Raw genomic sequence first — 22,171 nt, 5'->3', positions numbered from 1 at the left:
CATGTAATATATAAAAGAATAAACATACAGAACAAATGTGGCATCAACAAACCACTGAGATAAATAAGACACTTAAGTATTAAGTACAAAGAAAAGTGGTTTAGTTTCCTGACCTCATCCGACTGTGCTCTTATCCAACCATGAACATAATGCATATAGTAAAATATATCTGAATTTTCTCAGACAAGGACACACACATTTATCACTAAGTTCCCTGATTTCACATTTATATCAATAAAAAACATGTAATAACTGGTTTATAACAGACTATAATGCGGCTGTAATCATATCTAAATGTTTAATTAATCTTTGCTAATAACTCTACTTCATTCTGTGATGGCAATTTATCTATATAATTTAAATCTGCTTACAACTACATTTATTACATGTTTATATAGTGTTTATAAATGCTAAATTATTGGACTTAAAATAAAGTGTTACCCATTCATCTAACAGCTAAAGTGAAAGATATTAAAATTCAGTTTTTTAATATTACAGTATCATTTTACAGGTCAGTGTTTAGTTCAACATCAACAAAGAAACATTCACCTGAGATTATAAAATTCAGTAAATATAAAAACGATACAAATACATGATCGTCATGGTAATAATCAATGATTCATAGTCATATGTATAAAATAACATTGTGCTGATCATAGTGAGAACAGATAAAAAAAAACTGCTTCAGTTATTACAGACATTCACATCAAATAAAGACCATGTGGATTAAACAACACAAGAATAACTAATTCAAACAAACATGCGACCTGAAGTTCACAACAGTGAGTCATGATACTGAACAGAGAGCAGACAAATGAAGAGTTTTACACAGCAGGACAACAAACTTCCATCACAGTGTTACAGATGAAGGAAATCCTGACACACCCAACAAACAGGACCAAACACATCTCAGAGACTGCGGCTCGATTTGAGAGCACAATATTTAATTATGGAAGAAAATCTGCAAAACATTTTCACACTGAACACACCCAGGTTCAGTTAGGAAGCAGGAAATGACCGCTCATTTGGAAAATATCTGAGCAGACTGCGACTGAAGTCGGCACGCTGTCATGTTTGTCTGCTGCTGCGTCCATGGACGGATTAATGAACGGGTCTCCTGGGTACAGGGCCAGGGGCCGCCAGGGCCCCTGAACAACTACATAGAAACAACACGACTACAAAGAGACACAAAACAACTACAAAGAGACACTAAACAGCTACAAAGAGACACAAAACAACTACAAAGAGACACTAAACAGCTACAAAGAGACACAAAACAACTACAAAGAGACACTAAACAGCTACAAAGAGACAGAAAACAACTACAAAAAATAAAACAACTACAAAAAGACAAAACAACTACAAAGAGACACTAAATAACTACAAAAAATAAAACAACTACAAAAAGACAAAACAACTACAAAGAGACACTAAATAACTACAAAAAATAAAACAACTACAAAGAGACAGACACACCTTTATGTGTCTGTGCCCATGATCTCAGTCTCATAGTCCGTCCATGGCAGCGTGTGATTGAACACTGGATTCTTAAGTACCGACATATTGTTGTGATGGAGCTTATTAACATGTTGTTTATTGAAATACAAAAACCTTCAACTGGACAAAAATCAACCCAGATTAGTGGTTAACAGGTAAAGTAAAATGTTAATAAAGACATTGTGCTGTGTGTGTGTGTGTGTGCAGTTTATCGTGCATTTATCGTGTTTGCAGAAACTGTTTGATTTCTTTGGTTTATCAGAGATTCACAACAGCATATGGAAAGATTAAGTTAGAGCCTTAGTCTGTGCACTCGGTGAGCACTTTATTAGGAACACCTGACTAACACTCGGTCTTTCCTCAGCTCTCCATGTCATGGATCCACCAGCTGATGTCTCCTGTTCGACCACATCCCAGAGGTGTTCTGCAGCATCAGGTTTCTGTTCTTGGTGACAGGAATTGTCCATCCACCTCAAACCAGCTCGTCTGACTCCAACAACCACGTCACGGTCAGATGTGAAACTGAAGCTCCTGATCGGGATCTGAAGGATTTTAAACTGCCGCTTCATGATTGGCTGATTGGATGAATGCAGGAAGAAGCAGGTGAACAGGTGTTCCTTATAAAGTGCTCAGTGAGCGTACATGTCAAAGCCTGTGGTTAGAGCCGTCAGAGAGGCCGACGCAGACACTGAGTTATAAGCTTGTCTCTTTAAGTGACATCCACAGTGTCGGAGTCGTCAGGTCGTCTGTGGATGTGATGTTGAACAGCTGGTGTCAAGCTGCAGCTTTGGTTTCCCATTCCTGTGAAAACAACAACAACAACAACAGAGTTAACTGTGTAATACATGAAGAATATTTAGCAACTAAATTCATATTCAGCTGTTTCCTATTGGAAAAACCATTTTACAATCAGACGGCCCTTATAAAGGATTTATAAAAGGTTTAAAAGGAGGTTATTAATTCAGTTGTTTACACTTTCTAAATCGTAAATAAACAATTATAAACAAGTTATAACACAGTTTTCATACATTGATGCAGGCTCACTATTTGGCAAGTTAATGCTTATAATATTCATTAATGTGACTAATGAGTTTCTACCATTTACAACTGGTAAAAGGAGCCTTATAGTAAAGTGTAAATTACATCATCATTTATTCATGAGTTACTATAAGGCTCCTTTTGCCAGGAATTGAAAAACAGGTTGATGTTAAAACCCGACGTTGGCTAACTGACGCTGTGACGTTGAGCAGATCAGAATGACGGTATTTTATATGTCAAGATGACGTTGGCATGAGGCAAGGTGCAAAAACATCAACATCTGATTTTCCCTCCTCACAGGTTCGTCTCCAGACTTCTGAACAGAGTGAGACGCCACAGTCTGGATCAAATCAACAGTTTGTCCCAAAATATTAAAATTCTCTGTCGAGTCTTTGTGCGATTATTTGACTGATGAAACATTTATCATGTCACTGATTTCTTTTTCTTTCTTTATCAAATGATCTGAAATCAGGAATATAAAGTTTGTGGTTTTTGTAAGCCCAGCAGTAGAGACGTGGAAGCCGGAGCGCTAACAGGCAGGTGAACTCAGGTAAACAGCAGAGTCTGTGTGACGCTCACCTTCCGCCTCTGGAAAACCCTCCCGTGCTCGATGAAGAGCGCTGACGGAGCTCGTCTCAGAGAGTTCTTAGCCGAGGCCGTCCGTCGCAGCAGAGGGTTCAGGAAGCCAACCTGGGCCAGCACAGACCAGCAGGGTGAAACCAGTGAAACCAGTGAAACCAGTGAAACCAGTGAAACCGGTGAGCAGAGTGTGTCAGAAACCCAGTGTGTACATATCTAACTGATGTTGCTGATCCAGAGCAGGAAGCGTTTGTAGCATTTAGTGTCATATTCTTAGTTTTCATGCTTCATATTGCAGCAGAGACGCTGATAATGTTCATGCTTATGTCATTAAATGTCGTCTTTTCTAACTTAAAGATGAGATGTAAAGTTAGATTATTGATTGATTACCATTTCTTGTACAGAAGCCCAAATGACAAGTGATCATTTCTTCTTCTACTGGTTTTATTTTGGGAGTAAACGGTGTGAACGTGCACCAAGTCAGTGACCAATCGATCAGTGATCAATGATCAATAAGCTGCTGCATGTATCCTATGAAAGGTGTGGTTAAGTTAAAGTCAGCTGAGTGTTGGTGTGTTGACTGTGGAAGCTCCTCCCACCTGAGCGCGCTCAGTGCAGATGGCCAGCGACTGTCTAAAAGAGGTGCGTTTGTTTTGCTTCCCGGCCGACGCCAGGTTGATCTCCGACCCCGCCCTCAGCTGCACCGTCCTCTTCATGGTCAGCTCCAGCTTCTGGACGCCTCGCTCCACCTCACCTGCGTACCTGTCTGAAGCCACAGCCACACACACGTTAAAGAGACTGTTAACTTGTCCTGCACAGTCAGACACTTGACTGTCGTTCACCAAAGATATTCCTGCACGAATCGTCAGAGGAGACACAGATCTGTTTCTCACGGCCACAGGTGTTCTGGGAAATGTAGTTTTGTCCCTGCCGGCCAAAAAGCAACTTCCATGAGATGTTAATGTTACACGCAGCCATGTCTCCAGGCCGTGACATGAAGGAGGGTTTTATAATAATAATAATAATACTCTTTATTTATAGAGAACTTTTCAAACACTATGTTACAAAGTGATCGACAAAGAGCAAAAAATAAAATCAGTTAAATCAATAGATTTCACATAATCGGCTGAAATTAACATGGAGGGGTCCTTACAACACTTTTTGCAAATGATATTAATGATCACTATTTTCACTGAAGTTTTGGTGCTTTATTCAAATTTAAAACATCTGTGTTCCTCTGATTGTAACTGTGGTCAGATAATTCAACAATGAGGTTTATTGACCATAAAATTGTGTAAAAGTCAGAGTAATGAGCTGGAAAGAAGTTGCATCGTTGACACAAAGGTTAAGAGACATAAAGCAAGTCAAGGGAAGGTAACACCTCCGATAGAAGTGTGTTTTAGGAAGAGTCTTGAAAGAGGTTACAGACTCAGCCGACCTGATTTCCTCAGGAAGATCGTTCGACTGTAAACTCTCTGTCCTCTTTAGCTCTCAGCCTCTGGAACAGACAAGCTGCCCGAGGCTCTCAGGATCCCACTCATCTCTGAGTGCGGAACTAAAAGGCGGGAGATGCAACCGGCAGAGAGGCGACGGCGAGCGTTAAAAGGTTCTGTGATGTGACTCACTGTGGCTGCTGTGGACGGAGTTGCTGTAGGTCGCTGAGTCTTTGGACGACACCGAGCTGCAGCGAACTGAATCCTGAGAGCTGTGGAGCTGAGAGAAGAGACACGGAGCAAACACACACTGACGTCCTGACAAAAACTAGAACCACCTCCTCGTGGTCGTATCCCTCCGCCACTCAGACTAGTTCCAGCTTACATCCCTGTTTATCCAGAGTCACAGAAAATATCAACCATTCGTGTGAAATTTTGTCATAATTGCCGTGAAGTCTTGAGTAATGGCTAAAAAGTGTTTTGAGAGGTCACATTGACCTTCGACCTTTGACCTTTGACCACCAAAATCTAATCAGTTCATCCTTGAGTCCTAGTGAATGTTTGTGCCAAATCTGAGGCAGCTCTGTCAAAGTGTTTCTGAGATATCACGTCTGCAAGAATGAGACAGACGGATTCTTTATCAACTGCTAACAACCGAGTAAAAATACCACTACTACTACTACTACTACTACTACTACTACCACTACTACTACTACTACTACTACTACCACTACTACTACTACCACTACTACTACCACTACTACTACTACTACCACTACTACTAATACCACTACTACTACCACTACTACTACTACTACCACTACTACTACCAATACTACTACTACTACTACCACTACTACTACTACCACTACTACTACTACCACTACTACTACCACTACTACTACTACTACCACTACTACTACTACCACTACTACTACCACTACTACTACCGCTACCACTACTACTACTACTACCACTACTACTACTACTACCACTACTACTACTACCACTACTACTACTACTACTACCACTACTACTACTACCACTACTACTACCACTACTACTACTACTACCACTACTACTACCACTACTACTACTACTACTACCACTACTACTACTACCACTACTACTACCACTACTACTACTACTACCACTANAGCTGCCCGAGGCTCTCAGGATCCCACTCATCTCTGAGTGCGGAACTAAAAGGCGGGAGATGCAACCGGCAGAGAGGCGACGGCGAGCGTTAAAAGGTTCTGTGATGTGACTCACTGTGGCTGCTGTGGACGGAGTTGCTGTAGGTCGCTGAGTCTTTGGACGACACCGAGCTGCAGCGAACTGAATCCTGAGAGCTGTGGAGCTGAGAGAAGAGACACGGAGCAAACACACACTGACGTCCTGACAAAAACTAGAACCACCTCCTCGTGGTCGTATCCCTCCGCCACTCAGACTAGTTCCAGCTTACATCCCTGTTTATCCAGAGTCACAGAAAATATCAACCATTCGTGTGAAATTTTGTCATAATTGCCGTGAAGTCTTGAGTAATGGCTAAAAAGTGTTTTGAGAGGTCACATTGACCTTCGACCTTTGACCTTTGACCACCAAAATCTAATCAGTTCATCCTTGAGTCCTAGTGAATGTTTGTGCCAAATCTGAGGCAGCTCTGTCAAAGTGTTTCTGAGATATCACGTCTGCAAGAATGAGACAGACGGATTCTTTATCAACTGCTAACAACCGAGTAAAAATACCACTACTACTACTACTACTACTACTACTACTACTACTACTACTACTACTACTACTACTACTACTACTACTACTACTACTACTACTACTACTACTACTACTACTACTACTACTACTACTACTACTACTACTACTACTACTACTACTACTACTACTACTACTACTACTACTACTACTACTACTACTACTACTACTACTACTACTACTACTACTACTACTACTACTACTACTACTACTACTACTACTACTACTACTACTACTACTACTACTACTACTACTACTACTACTACTACTACTACTACTACTACTACTACTACTACTACTACTACTACTACTACTACTACTACTACTACTACTACTACTACTACTACTACTACTACTACTACTACTACTACCACTACTACTACTACTACTACTACTACCACTACTACTACTACTACTACTACTACCACTACTACTACTACTACTACTACCACTACTACTACTACCACTACTACTACCACTACTACTACTACTACCACTACTACTACTACTACCACTACTACTACTACCACCGCTACTACTACTACCGCTACTACTACTACTACTACCACCACTACTACTACTACTACTACTACAATTACTACTACCACTACTACTACCACTACTACGACTACTACCACTACTACTACTACGACCACTCCTACTACTACCCCTACTACTACTACTACTACTACAATTACTACTACCACTACTACTACCACTACTACGACTACTACCACTACTACTACTACGACCACTCCTACTACTACCCCTACTACTACTACTACTACTACAATTACTACTACCACTACTACTACCACTACTACGACTACTACCACTACTACTACTACGACCACTCCTACTACTACCCCTACTACTACTACTACTACTACAATTACTACTACCACTACTACTACCACTACTACGACTACTACCACTACTACTACTACGACCACTCCTACTACTACCCCTACTACTACTACTACTACTACAATTACTACTACCACTACTACTACCACTACTACGACTACTACCACTACTACTACTACGACCACTCCTACTACTACCCCTACTACTACTACTACTACTACAATTACTACTACCACTACTACTACCACTACTACGACTACTACCACTACTACTACTACGACCACTCCTACTACTACCCCTACTACTACTACTACTACTACAATTACTACTACCACTACTACTACCACTACTACGACTACTACCACTACTACTACTACCACCACTACTACTACTACTACTAATAACAACAACAACAACAACAACAACAACAATAATAAAATCCAGCTGTGGAAGGACACAGCTGCAGTGTGGTGTGTTCTGCAGGACTCGTACTATGTGCTCCAGGATGGAGGTGTTGGAGTAGACGGGCTGGTTCCGGCCCGTCCCGCTCAGGTGGAAGGGGTCGTCCATGTAGGTGTTGGAGGCGGGAAACCTCCGGGTCTGCAGCCCACTGAGGAGGGAGGAATAACCCACATCGCCTCTATCACCATGACAACGTGCACTGATGAACGGAACATACGTATGGGACGTGTTAACAGACTCTCACCTCAGAGCTCCACCTGTGTGCTCCTGTGCCTTGTTGTTGTCATGGCAACTGTGATTGGCAGCTCCGTCCTGCAGCAGCTTCAACCACCGCTCCTTCTCCTCTGAACTACTGACCTGAGAGACGGAGGGATGAAGGAGTGAAAACCACATTATTCACTGTGAATATGTCCCCTGAACGCCTCACACACAGCCTATGTTAGATGGTATAATTAACCAATGTTCCCTGAACGCCTCACTCTATGAGAAAACACTGTCGGCCACGTGGACTCACCTCCAGCACAGCCACCTGGTCACCGAGCATGCTCAGTGTGATCCTGTAGGAGTGGTCTGTGTCGGGCCCGGCTCGGACCTCACACCCTCTGAGCTGGACGGTGTACTGAGGAGATCGCTCCCTCTTCCTCCCCCCTCCCCCCTCCTCCTCCTCCTCCTCCTCCTCCTCCTCCTCCTCTGCGGACATGTTGAGCAGACCGGCCTCCACCTGACACAGCAGACTCTGCCACTGACAGTTCATCAGCACGTTCAGGAAACCTGTCGGCAACAAACACCTGGATCACCTCACCTGTCACAAGTCCATGTTCTCAGAGACGAGCTGAGCCGGGGACGGACACTGATGTAGAACCATCGTGTGATCACTTCAAAGACATAATCAATAATTAGTTCACCCTCAGAGTTTCAGTACCTCTGTCTTTGTGGAGGCCGCGGCGAGCTGAAGGTCTGTCGTCCTCAGAGTCAATCTGGACTGAACTGGACTGAGACAGAGACATGGAAGGATTCAGGAAGGTCACATGACTTTAGGTGTGTGTGTGTGTGTGTGTGTGTGTGTGTGTGTGTGTGTGTGTGTGTGTGTGTGTGTGTGTGTGTGTGTGTCTCTCACCCTGCAGGACAGCAGCTGGTCTGATCTGATCAGAGACGATGAACTCTGAGTCTCGACATCACCTCCAACACTCACCTCCTCTATCACCTGCACAACAACCACACACAGTAACTACTGTATGTACATTACATATATTTATATATATAAATATAAAATCTCAAGGTAGTCGTGTGTAAGTTCTGATACATTTAAAATTTATAAAATTGATTTCAAATTCATGTTTCTCATAGTCTTTAAAGTATTTGGGTTTTAAAGCAGTTTTAAGAGAGTAGTGGTGGAAGAAGAACTGTGTGTGTGTGTGTGTGTGTGTGTGTGTGTGAGTGTGTGTGTGTGCTGACCCTCCTCCACTCGTCGGCCTGCTCGAAGCTGTTGTATCCCAGCACCAGAGACTCGGAGCCCAGCAGAACCAGTTTGAGCTGGTGCTGGATTTTCCCGTCTCTCTTCGACTTGTAGACCAGGTGACAGCCGCGCAGGTTCAGCTCCAGCTGAGGCAGCAGGTCCCGCGCACACTTATAACACTGACACACACACACACACACACACACACACACACACACACAGATATATCAGTGATGGTGGATTCATGAATGGATCACAGCAGCCTCTGGTGGACTTTAGAGGTACTGCTGCACACACACACACACACACACACACACTCACTCACCAGGAGCATGCTGTTCCTGATGATGAACAGCTGTTTGGTCCACTGTCCGAGCCACTTCCTCCTCCACAGGTATCCACAGAGGCGGGACTCGGGGGCGGGGCGAAGGCAGGGCTGAGAGGCGCTCCACTGCAGGTAGTGAGCTCTGTCCTTCACCAGCCCCCCCCTGTCCCCATCATCATCATCCTCCTCGCCGTACGACTCGTAGTGACTGCTGTCTGACTCCGCCCTCTCTGGAGATGAAGGTCACCGTCATCTTTGGTACGTTAACACGTTTCTGTGTGTGTGTGTGTGTGTGTGTGTGTGTGAGTGTGTGTGTGTAGGTACCAGTGTTGGACGTGGTCGTGTCAGCAGGTACGTAGGGCTCCGCCTCCTCATAGGTGTCTTCATCATCATCAGCTCCTAGACCTCCTGGAGGGTGGGGCGGCACCGTGGGGCCCTGGATGTAAGAGAAGAGCAAACAGGAAGTGGAGCTTTAGAGCCACGTGTGAACTTCACCCTGTCACTGCAGCAGGAGGCAAACCACAAGCTTCTCCTTTTATTATGTTGATTTATGTGAAGTGTTAATCTGAGAGGTCACCATGACAACCGCTGGAAAGTGACTGAAGTGCAGTGAAATGTTCAATATTAACTCGAGCTACTGGAGTAAATGTAATTAGTTACTTTCCTCCACATCTGCAAATAAATGAGCTCAATGTAAACGAGCTGCCTATGAACTGTCTGTGTGTGTGTGTGTGTGTGTGTGTGTGTGTGTGTGTGTGTGTTCTGTCCATCCATCACGTAGACCAGATGCTAATCAGCCGCCATCAGTGACCACTTCCTCTCTCTGCAGAGCTCTCAGCCAATGGGACGACAGATATAGAGGAGATGGCTTCATATGTAAACACTGTAGATCCTGTCACTCCCTCCAACACACACACACACACACACACACACACACACACACACACACACACACACACACACACACACACACACACACACACACACACAGTAACCCTGCCATCTCCTCCCAAACCTCAGAAGGACTCAGTCTGTCATTACTGACCCACATCACAGACCAGCTCCCTCCTCCCCCTTTAGTTTCTTTCTAAAAATCGAATTACTTTTCTGGACAGGTGCTAGCAGCTATGTGTGTGTGTGTGTGTGTGTGTGTGTGTGTGTGTGTGTGTGTGTGTGTGTGTGTGTGTGTNGACAACCGCTGGAAAGTGACTGAAGTGCAGTGAAATGTTCAATATTAACTCGAGCTACTGGAGTAAATGTAATTAGTTACTTTCCTCCACATCTGCAAATAAATGAGCTCAATGTAAACGAGCTGCCTATGAACTGTCTGTGTGTGTGTGTGTGTGTGTGTGTGTGTGTGTGTGTGTGTGGTGACTCACCCCGTTCCTCAGCCAGAGAGATGAGTCCTGCTTTGAGTCCAGCTCAGACGACCGGACATCATCTGAACAAACAAACAAACAAACAAACAAACAAACTTTCACTTTAACTCGACTGGATCTTCACACATACAAACATCAGAAAACAGCATTACCTGTCCCAGGTGTGTCTGTCAGCTCGTTGCTAGGAGACGATGATGGACAGCTCATGATCATGTACTCAGCATCTTCCACTGGAAACACAACACACACACACGCACACACACACACACACACACACACACACACGCACACGCACACGCACACGCACATGCACACACACACACACACACACACACACACACACACACACACACACACACGCACACACGCACACACACACGTGTATCAGTGAACAGCAGCTTTAACTTCACTGTGTTTCAAATGTCAAACAGACTCTGAAGTTACAGCAGCAGTTTTATCTACGGAGGCCCGGAGGTTCAAAACAACAGTCACAGCTCGAAATGTTGTTGTGTCTCTCAGAGTTATCTTATTCCGCACAAGCAGTAGTACTATCAGTAGTATCAGTAGTATCAGTAGTAGTAGTATCAGTAGTACTAGTACCTGGAGTGTCGTGTGTTTGCAGTCTGGACAGCAGCTCTGAGATGGATTTCTTCTGAGCCTGAGCGATGTAACTCAGATTCTCTGAGTCCAGAACAGACAGGAAGGACTGCAGATCCCAGATCAGCTTGGCCAGAACTGAGGACAGACAGACAGACAGACAGACAGACAGACAGACAGACAGACAGACAGACTCTATCTTAATACTGTGAAAGTATCAAAGCCTCAGTCCACAGAGAAATGCACACAGCCTGTATTCAGAAACTGAGCCTTAAAACCAGCCGTCAGGACTTCTGGAACTTTGTGATGTCACAACAAAGCAGTCACCAAGCCCCGCCCACCTGGACCCACCATCCAAACCTTGCAGGATTTGGTTTCTCTGAGTGTTTTTACCTGGAGTCTGCTTTATTTTTATTGGATCACTCAGAAAACAGTCAGCCAATCAGAAGAGAGGCTCAGAGCCTCCTCTCTTCTGATTGGCTCACCGACCTGTTGTTACTAGAGCTCCAGAGAGAAGCCTGAGAGAGGAGATGTAAAACTACACTGAGATGGTTTTTATATCTTCTGATGGATCAACACTTCAAATAAAACACAGAAGAAGAAACACGGAGCTTTAATGTGACATTTTGAAGTACTTTTCTTTTTATGTTACTTTACATTTCTACTCCAGTACATTTCTTTACATTTTACTAATGATACCTTAATTACTTATTACACAAATATGATAATAAACATGCTGATGAAAGAAGAGCTGAAAAAACTGGTCAATTAACTAATCCATTAGTTAATTAACACAATTTTAATAATCATTTAAAGACTTTTCATGGCTCCAGCTTCTCAAGTGAGAAATTTTGCTGCTTTTCTTTTTAATAATTTTAATTTATCTGTTCATCTTTAAATTGATTTTATTTTTGGATTTTTTTTAGAAACAAAATAATCAATTAATTCATGGAGAAAATAATCAGAAAATTCATCCATAATGAAAATAATCATTAGTTTCAGTCCTGTACAAAATAAATAAAACCAACTACATCAGTAAAATGTTGCTTTTACATGAATGTATCAGTGATAATAATCTATATATGATGGTGTAACAGTCACATGGGACGTTTCTGCATTAAGTACGTTTCCTTTTAACACTTTAAGTATATTTTGATTATACTTACATACTTAGGTAACATTTTTAATGCATAACTTTTACAGAGTATAAGTACTTTTACTGGGGTAAAGTAAAGTACTGAAAGCAGCAGTTGCTACTAGAATTTGTGTTCGCTGAAAGATGGAGACTTGGTTTCTCTACTGAGCTACGACTGTTATTGTTATTTTTTATCTGCCATTTATTGCTGGTTGTGTATCTTGCCCATTAAACTGACATATAGACTGATGGGACAGATGTTTTCGATGGGACTGATGGGACAGATGTTTTCGATCAGTCAGTTTTTCTCTTTAGGGTTTTAGGATTGAGGTGTTTTGTGGCTGAAATAATATTTGTAAAGGCAGTTTTTGAAGTTTATTGTGGTGTCCCATTTTCACCCATTACTGTCATTATGTTTGTATTCTATTTTGATTTCTGATTTGTGTGAAATCAAAAAATGAAGTGAAAGTATCTGAGTTCTTCCTCCACCAGCTCTCAGAGTCACAGAGGAAACGTCAGGGGAAGAGTGAAGAAGACTTTATCTGATCTATGTAACACTGAGTCATCTGTTGACAGTGGATCAGAGCCAGGACTCATGTTTGATTACAGTATCACACACACACACACACACACACACACACACACACACACACACACACACACAGAGACAAACTGTCTTTATTTCTGTCTCATCTCGTCTTTAATCTTTAACTCCTGGAAAATATTATTCTCACTTTTCCTGTGAATAAAACCAGAGACATCAACTATTTCAATCTCACCTACACCTGTAAAGTTTTGTGACTGTATCTTGGAGGTTGTGACGTTGTCATGGTGACAGACTGAACCTTTTAACTTTAGTGTTTGTTGTATTTTGTTTGTAAATTTAATTTATCTGAAAAAAAAACTATAAACAAAATGAATCATAGCAGCTACGATGCAGAAAGAAAAAGATTAAACTAAACTACAAATTAATATTATTCAATATTATTTTACACAGAAACCCTGAAAGTCAGGTGAAAATCATCTGTATAAACATTCAACACAATAAAAAGTGATCTTTGCTCATTTTTTTATAAGCATATAAATAATTTTATTTATCATTATTTACTGACCTCAGTTACATTTCCTGCACAGGCTTCTGTTTTTAATTCACATGAAAGTATATATTTAATATATAGTTAATACATAAAGGCGCATGTGTCTGTCGAGCTTTTATAGTATTTATATTTCTTTATGTGGAAACAAATAGGTAAAATCAAAAGCATCACAAAAGTTTAAAAACTCAGATTTATTTTTATTTATTTGTTTGTTCATGTTTTGTAATTGTTATTATTTATTTAACTATTTTGATGTTCTTCTTCTTCTTATTTAGTAACTTTCCTTCGTTCCTGTGGACGGAGCTCTTGATATATATTAGCACCTTTGACACACTCCAGTAATATCTAGGTTTGTGTTGTTACGTCCTTATTTATGCAATAAATGAATGATCACAAACAATAACTCAGATTTAGTGTCTGTCCATCATTAGTCTCTGTATTGAAACACTTTTAATGAAAAATTGGGACTTTAAATGAAGTATTACCATTTATATCAATTAGTTCAAGTGTTGTGGTCAAAACTGAGGTGCGTTCAGGTGCAGCTCCTCTAATGACCACTAGATGCTGCTGTGATTAAACTCTGTGTTGAAGTGAATGGGAAAACTTTTTATCTTTTCTCAACAAATTAAAAGACGTTCAATTAAATGAAAAACTAAAAACTAAATTTAAGCAACAGAAAACTTCATGTGACGTTTGTTGTAAAAGCAGCTGTTGATTTAAAACCAGAACAGTTCAGGTGAATTCGTCTGTTAATGAGTGAATAATGACGCTCTGTACCTGTTCAGGTAAAGTTTCCCAGACGTTCTGACCCTGACATGTTAACTGATGTGACAGGATACACACTGATAAGCTGCTGGATGCTGCTAATGTTTAACACAGAATAAAGACACAGTATGTGTGTGTGTGTGTGTGTGTGTGTGTGTTTGTGTGTGTGTGTGTGTGTGGTGTGATGTCACTTAAAAACTCAAGGTCCCTGCACAAAATTGGGAATCAGGAAGTAAAAAATGATACTGAACAAACACTGACAGAAAATTCTCCACAAACAGGGAATTTTTCATTGATTTGACTGATGTTTGATCTGTTTAAAAAAGTTCTGCAACCTCCTCCTTTAACCGAAACAACTTCTAGAACCACCTCTGCACTGACCATAAGAACCACCTACAGCACTAGAACCTCTTCGGTGACTCCTGGCACATCCTAAACAATCTCTAGAACCTGGATCAATTCAATATCCTAAAGGATGAAGAGAACTCCTGGAACTACCTGCAGCAGCTCTTCGTGATTTCTAAAACAACCAAAAGGACCCGGCAAACTTCCTTAGGACCGCATCCAGAACCACCCACAGGACATTGACCATGGACCACCAGAACCTTCAAAACTACAACCATCTAAAAGACACTTTGAACCTCCTTAACTAGGACATACTAAATGACCATAAAATCTCCTCAAGGACCGCTATCACCCTGGATCACTAGAACCACCAGGAGGAACCTAACACTCTAATATGACTACTAGAATGACTTTAAGGACGACAAGAACCTCCTCCAGACAACTAAAACCACCTAAAACAACCCTATTAATGATCACTCTTCAGTGATGAGAACCTCCGTAATGACCACTATAACCATGTAAAGGATCACTACAGCCACCAAAAGGAACTTTAGAACCTCCGTCTGACCACCAGAACCACCTAAACCACCCCTAGATCCTCCTGCTTCACCAATAAAACATCTTTTAAGGGCAACTAGAAACTCCTCAAGATTCGCCTCCCACTAGAACATCTTCAGTAAACACTAGAACTTCTTACATGACCACGGAAACCTCCTGATGGACAACTAGAACCAACTACAACACTTCAGGAACTACAAGAATCTCCAAAAGAACCTCCATAGCCAAGGTTCTGACCACGTTAACCACCCACTAGAACCTCCTACATCACCACTAGAATGTCTTTAAGGACGACTAGAACCTCCTCAGGAGACTCCCCTCACTAGAACATCTTCAGTAAACACTAGAACTTCCTACATGACTACAAAAACACTTCAGGCACTACAAGAACCTCCAAAAACACCAATATTTCTGACCACCAGAACCACCTAAACCACCCCTAGAACCTCTTATATCACCACTTTAAGGATGACTGGAACCTCATTAAGAAAAGTCAAATTTCTGACCACTAGAACGTCCCAAAAGACTTCTGCTATATAACCGCCAAAACCTCCTAATGGACAACTTCAAGAACCCCTTGATCAATGACCACTAGAACCTTCTGAAAGACTTCTGGAACAACCTCATATCATCTGTTTATTTTTTAGTTTCTCTGAATCATAACAGAGACTATTCTTATATGAAAAATGAGGACTGACGTGAAGCGTTGTTTTCTGCTGCTGTTGGGACAGAGCTGGACTGAATGAATGAAGTGTGACTGAGCTGATCCCTGAACAGCCTGAATTATCATCAGAGGGAGGGGAAATGTGAGAAATGCAGAGCGAACACGGTGGAAACAGTCGCTGATTGTTGCTGCAGCTCCATTCAGACGGACAGAGCGAGTGCGTTCGCTCGGAGCTGAGTGGGAGACGGAGGTTAAATGTTTCTGATTAACTCCTCGCTGCTGATTTTAAGGATCCTACGGCTCTGCTTATCGGCCGGCTGCTGTTTTTAAACAGGGAGCCGTACATACCTCGCACACCCACAGCACGTCAACAACAACACAACAACAACACTGTGCTGCTCAGAGACCAGGAGACACGGTTCACACAGACAGACGGAGTTTGTGTTACTGAACGCTGCTTATCTGAGCATCAACTTCACTTCCTGTCTCCGGCTTTGATGCTGCAGAACACACACACACTCACACACACAAACACAAACACACACAAACACACACACACACACAATTACACAATGATCTCATTCTGGTAGCAACAACAAATCAATCAAAAACTACACAACTACTATAAAACCTGGACACACGTCCTCCTTATTCATCTTTCAGTAACTAGACTTAGACATGAATCTGTGCTTATGTCTTATAAAGTGATTGTAATTGCCTCAGTTAATTGTCAGTTCAAATAAACAGGTAAACAAACAACCTGAGTCGCTGTTATTTCACTGTGGATACACAGAACACACACGTCTGCACTGAACCTGAACTGATGAGACCAAAAGACGTCGGTGCACAGACGGGAAAATAAAATGTGTTTGTAATAAACAACTTCTCATCATTCACATTTCTCTCTTTTCTTTCAGTAAAAGCTGCTTTGAAAGAAAGAAAAAAACATCCTGTAACAGACCGAAGTTAAAAACCTATGTGTGTGTGTGTGTGTGTGTGTGTGTGTGTGTGTGTGTGTGTGTGTGTGTGTGTGTGTGTGTGTGTGTGTGTGTGTGTGTGTGTATTTTAGTGCTGTATAAGATGCTTTACCATAAAAACCAAACCCTCAAATTAGCTGAAAGATGGGATTCCACCATACTGTGTGTGTGTGTGTGTGTGTGTGTGTGTGTGTGTGTGTGTGTGTGTGTGTGTGTGTGTGTGTGTGTGTGTTGCAGGGTGTGGAGCAGCTTTCTCTTTCATCATCTGGTTGGTAAATATAGGACAGCAGAAACATTTATATACTGAGCTGCTGTTTGTGACTCACAGCTGTGATCATCTTCACTCTTCAACAGCTGTATTAGAAAACATCTGTATTTTAAATGTTAAAAAAATTATGAGCTTGTATATATATATAAACATTTTGGGGTAGACGTTAACTCCTACCACTAACAGACCTTAACGTTCACATTCTGCATGAATCGTTGTTTGTCTCCTGTGGAATAAAACTGAGTCCCTTTGGCTTCTATTTGTTCAAATTAAAAAATGAATGAGCTGAATTCAGTACTACCACTTCCTGTTCGCAGTGTGTCATGGACGTACAGACAACTATCCCTGGATGGAAACTTAAAAACAGGAGGATTGTGAGTGAAGCTCTGCAGCTGTACGGAGTCTCTAAGTCTTAACATGGAACAGTAACAGTGGTGAAAACTTTCCTCTGCCAGGACACAGCTGTTTGGAAACTCATCGACTTGTGACAGACAAAAAAAACTTTATTAACACATTAATAATTTATATCTAATTGGTTTATTTCATCAGTTTTTTTCAAACTGAAAATGAAATAAAAAAATCTCAGATTTAATTTGGTAACGCTGAAGTCACGACACTCAAACTAACTGCAGCCGTTAGTCAGAGCTGTAATGAGAGAAAAATGCTGAAATTGTCGGTCTAGAGACACACACACACACACACACACACACACACACACACACACACACACACACAGATCTACTGAATGTAAACAGTCTATTAGCTCCGTCTCCTGAGAGCAGCAGGAGGAGGAAGTGATGATGATGATGAGGAGGAGGAGGAGGAGGAGCAGGAGGACAGACGGGTGTTTCCGATTGTTGTGTAGCTGTAGTTAACATACCATCGTTGTGATAAAGCAGACGGACGGGTCACTGGGTGTAACTGATGATGACAGAGGTTTGACTCCATACGTCGGTTCAACATTTTACATCAGAGTGAGACCTCTCAACAGAAATATCCAGCTCTCGTCTCATCTAAATTAGTGAGAGTTTGAACCCTAATGACCCCATGACCTTTCCTCCACCTGACGACTGTGAACCATCAGGACGTAGTGGATCGGTACCGAGGCTGTGACGAACCCTGCTGCCTGTGGGGGGCGCTGACAGCACTTTACTCTGTCACACCTCTGAGTGAAATGACCTGTTTTCATCTGATGAACGAATGAATATATTTTGTAGGAATTCGTGACATCAACAGGTTTGACGTTGTGTCTCAGTTCAGGGAAGGACTCGAAGGTGTGGCAGTTCGTAGACACGAAGGCCGAACTGAAACCAGACGCTCTGGTCTACGGAGGACTTACCATTGCGTCCAAAACATGGATCCCGTCGCCTAGCAACCCGGACAACACTTTTTTTCAGTAACACTTTTTGTTTTGCGTCTCTTGGTTTTAACAGTTGTAACGTTGGCTGTTGAACTGAGCTGAAACACAACAACAGTGTGATCCTCCGGCGCCATGTTGGTGTTGTTTGCTTTCATTACTGGAGAGCAATGAATCCTGGGATATGTTGGACCATGAAGGATCCACCTGTTGGAGCCTTCGTTGTCCAGGAAGAGAAGGACGCGTTTGAAATGGGACAGTGTGGTCGCTGTGATGTAACTGGTCAGCAAACACCAACAGAGAGGATCACACTGTAAAATGTCAGGGTTGTGTTTCAGCTCAGAGCAACAGCTGATGGGTCGACTGTTAAAACCAAGAGACGCAAAACTAAAAGTTTTTTTGTGAAAGCCGCGCTTCTGCGACGCTACAGTAAGCTCGTCGACCACTTCCTGCCAATTGGGACGCAGCTACAGCGACTTGACACTCGACTCAACTGGAGATTTGTGACTCGTGAACAATCTTTATTTTATTTTTCACTCCCTCTCTTATTATTATGTGTAACATTATTGATAACGCAGACGATGATGCTTTAAATCCCTTAGAGACTGAGACTGGACTGGGACGTGTAAATAACGACTGGTTTCTAACAGACTGTAAAGCAGCAGATCTCAGAGTTCATCACTGTGTTCGTTAGCAGCTCTGACTCTGTGGAAGCTGCTGTACAAACACATGATGAAACACTTAAAATGTCTTTATATCTGATTATAACTTTGTTAAAAACCATTTATTACACGTTTGTACGCCGCTTGTAAATGCTACAGTAAAAAGCGTAATTACCACAACTCACACATAGATCAGTAAACTCACATCAGCTCTTATAAAAGGTCAAAGGTGACATTTGTGTTTCTACTGTTTCACATCTAAAATATAAAACTTCATGAACTCACAGATCGTCTTCCTGTGAATGTTTTCCATGTGATGCACAGAACAGACGAGAGATAAGATCATTGTCCCAGACACAGATTTGTATTAAATGTAAAAGTCTTTTTCTCCCATGTGAAACATCTGGACGGCGACAGTGAAACCTCAGCGGCCCTGAGCTCTCTGTCTGTCCTACAGTCGGCAGGTGAACAGGTGTGTGATGAGGTCGGTACCTTTCTGTTTGTCCATGTCTGTGGCTTCAGTCGCTGCCGATCCTCAGTCTCATTTCTCTGCTGAAGAGTCCGAACCATCAAACCACAGAGCGACTCGTCCTGCTGCTCTCTCCTCAGTGAACTGTGTGTGAAGGAGTCGAGTCCCGCCTCTGATGAGGGAGGAGAGAGAGGACGGACCAGCACACTCATTATGTATGAGGGGAGGGAGGGAGGGAGGGAGAGGGAGTCAAAGACAACATGCTCACTGAATCTGTAGGTTCACAAAGTTATTTCATTGCCCCCGTGTTTCCAGGTTTTATTGAAGTTTCAGTTTTATAACCTCGAAGCTGCTGTGAACCAGATTTCAAACAATCCAAACCCCCCGCAGACAGAAAGATGTAATTCATTTTAAAAGACCATAATGCTTTGTAAAATAACAAAACTTATTAAAAAAAATATTATACATGACAAAAATATTATTGTAATTTAAATAATATAATATCATAGAACTGTAGAAGAGAAGAAAACGCAGTAACCACTTATTTTTCTCAAACACGTCAGAACTCGTGAGACTCTGGAGTGTGTGTAGATTCTGCTCTCACCTCAGAACAAATCCAGCATAAGAAAACTGACAGTGTGTAAATGTCCTCTAATGAAAGGTTGGTGAATGAAGCCCGATGAGACGTTAAACTGCATCGTGTTCTTTTCCTTTCTTTTCTCTCTGTTTGTTTTGACCAGAGTTCACATCCAGAGCTCCGTCTGTGGTTCAGACAGCAGCAGCATTCTGGTTCAGGTCACGGAAATAAACGTTAACGTGCGTTAAACCTGAACCAGGATCTGTCAGAGTCAGAACCGAACCAGAACCAGTTTAATGAAGCTGGAGTCACTACAGGAGGATTTCCTGATACGTTCAATGTCAACATGTTAGTGACCTACCAAATAAATACGTTAATGAACATTTCCTCATTATCTTAACAGACGCATGATCTGGTCTGGTTTCCTTCTAATGTATCTGCTCTTGTAAATGAAGTGTAGCAGACAGGGTTAGCATCACAGAGCTGCTAGCATGGCTGTCACTGGAAAAGAAGAGGTTCGTACGACGTGTTCTCCGTCGCTCCTGGAGAACGTTCGTAGAGCTTCTTACCTCGTCACAGCTGGGCCGACCAATCACAGCGCTCCAGAGAACCCTGGCTCCTCCTCCTCCTCTTAGTGAATAAGATTCAGTCTGTGAGTGAAACTGTCAGAATGAAATAAAACCTGGAGCTTTCTGTGGTTCATCGTGTGAATCCAGAGTCGAGGAGGAAGTTGAACACAGTCTGCTCAAAGCAAATAGAAATGCTCTTTATTATAACTCATGGTTAATCATTCACATCACCATTCATCTGTTACATCACCTGCATCCAGATATGAAAACAACAACAACAATAATTATATTGTCATTCAGTGGTTCTGTATGTACAGCAGCAGGGCGGCTTCAGACAGGCGAGTCACTGTCAACCAGTCTGACCTCAGTCTGACCTTTGACCTCAGTCTGACCTCAGAGTCCAAATCCAGAGTACCACCCGCCGCGCCTCTGAGCCAGGACCCTGCAACTGTGTCCTTATATGAATCTATTTAAATAAAGGTTAAATAAAAATATGACATCATCATCATGACATCATGCATACGGCAGTTGCATCAGCCTATCAGAAGCGTCGACAGCGACACGGCTCCACGAAGTCGCCCCGCCTCTTAAAATAATTCAATAAAAACAATAAAACACCTCAAAATGTACAAAAAGAAAAAAAACAAAACATGGAACAATCTTTGTGTCTTCATGGTGTTAGTCACAGCAACCCACTTCCTGTCTCTCACTAAAACACAACCAATCAGAACAAAGCTGAAATCCTCTCAGTATCATCAGAATCATTCCTCAGAAAATCAACAGAAAGAAGAAAGTAAATCATCTCAACGTAAAGTGACTGATGCTCGCTCACTCCGACTGACAACATCTTCACACACTTCTGTTTCTTCAGTCTCGTCCTTCCACGGACACAGGAAGCGTGTGGTGGCGAGGCAGACGTGGCGGTGCGTGACGCGGGACGTGACGGCGGTGATTTTACAGTGAGAGTGAATTCATGTCTGACAGACTCTAGAGAGCTGCGTTCACACCTGGCACAGGTCTGAGCTGCTGATTTAAAGGTGCAGAGTCTCGTTTGACCTTCAATAATTCACCTTAATACAAAAACAACATAATGACTGTAAACACATGAGAACAGACCGTCAGCCGCTAATTTAAAACTTCACAAGGTGAACCGCCAGGTCAGAAGGGAAATCTGCTGGAGTTCAGTGGAAGAACTAGTATATAAGAATAAACAGGGAAATATGGAAGCTTTGAGACGTTAATTTATTCATTCATTTTTTCTGTCTTCGTTTTTCTAATACTCATATTGTTTAAAAATAAATAAATAAATAAAATAAAAATAAGAA

At 42.0% G+C, this 22,171-nt stretch overlaps 1 protein-coding gene across 1 annotated transcript; it reads right to left on the bottom strand.

Moving 5' to 3' along the window:
- Positions 1 to 1,699: 1,699 nt before the first annotated feature.
- On the bottom strand, positions 1,700 to 19,739 carry LOC111236958 (actin filament-associated protein 1-like 2). The gene is made up of 17 exons (XM_022765884.1): positions 19,724 to 19,739; positions 11,407 to 11,541; positions 10,959 to 11,036; positions 10,807 to 10,868; positions 9,752 to 9,863; positions 9,428 to 9,657; positions 9,102 to 9,248; positions 8,764 to 8,850; positions 8,569 to 8,638; positions 8,345 to 8,417; positions 8,161 to 8,248; positions 7,891 to 8,003; positions 7,677 to 7,794; positions 5,820 to 5,907; positions 3,714 to 3,880; positions 3,115 to 3,225; positions 1,700 to 2,298 (listed from the first exon to the last, which is right to left on the bottom strand). The coding sequence occupies exons 1-17, from the start codon at positions 19,737 to 19,739 to the stop codon at positions 2,272 to 2,274; spliced, it is 1,722 nt and encodes a 573-aa protein (XP_022621605.1). The 3' UTR covers positions 1,700 to 2,271.
- Between the last annotated feature and the right edge of the window lie 2,432 nt (positions 19,740 to 22,171).

The sequence above is a fragment of the Seriola dumerili genome, unplaced genomic scaffold, assembly GCF_002260705.1.
Source record: "Seriola dumerili isolate Sdu_G_001 unplaced genomic scaffold, Sdu_1.0 BDQW01000783.1, whole genome shotgun sequence".
Classification (NCBI taxonomy): domain Eukaryota; kingdom Metazoa; phylum Chordata; class Actinopteri; order Carangiformes; family Carangidae; genus Seriola; species Seriola dumerili.
The sequence above is the reverse complement of the archived record's forward strand: the minus strand, read 5'-3'. Positions and strand labels throughout refer to the sequence as shown.

What these genes read in the sequence shown, in the direction of transcription:
- LOC111236958 (XM_022765884.1), bottom strand. An exon ending in TCAGGAACAGCATGCTCCTG is followed by an intron (nt 9,249 to 9,427) that starts GTGAGTGAGTGT and finishes CTGCTGCCTCAG; the next exon opens with CTGGAGCTGAACCTGCGCGG. An exon ending in CCTCCATCCTGGAGCACATA is followed by an intron (nt 5,908 to 7,676) that starts GTACGAGTCCTG and finishes CTCTTCTCTCAG; the next exon opens with CTCCACAGCTCTCAGGATTC.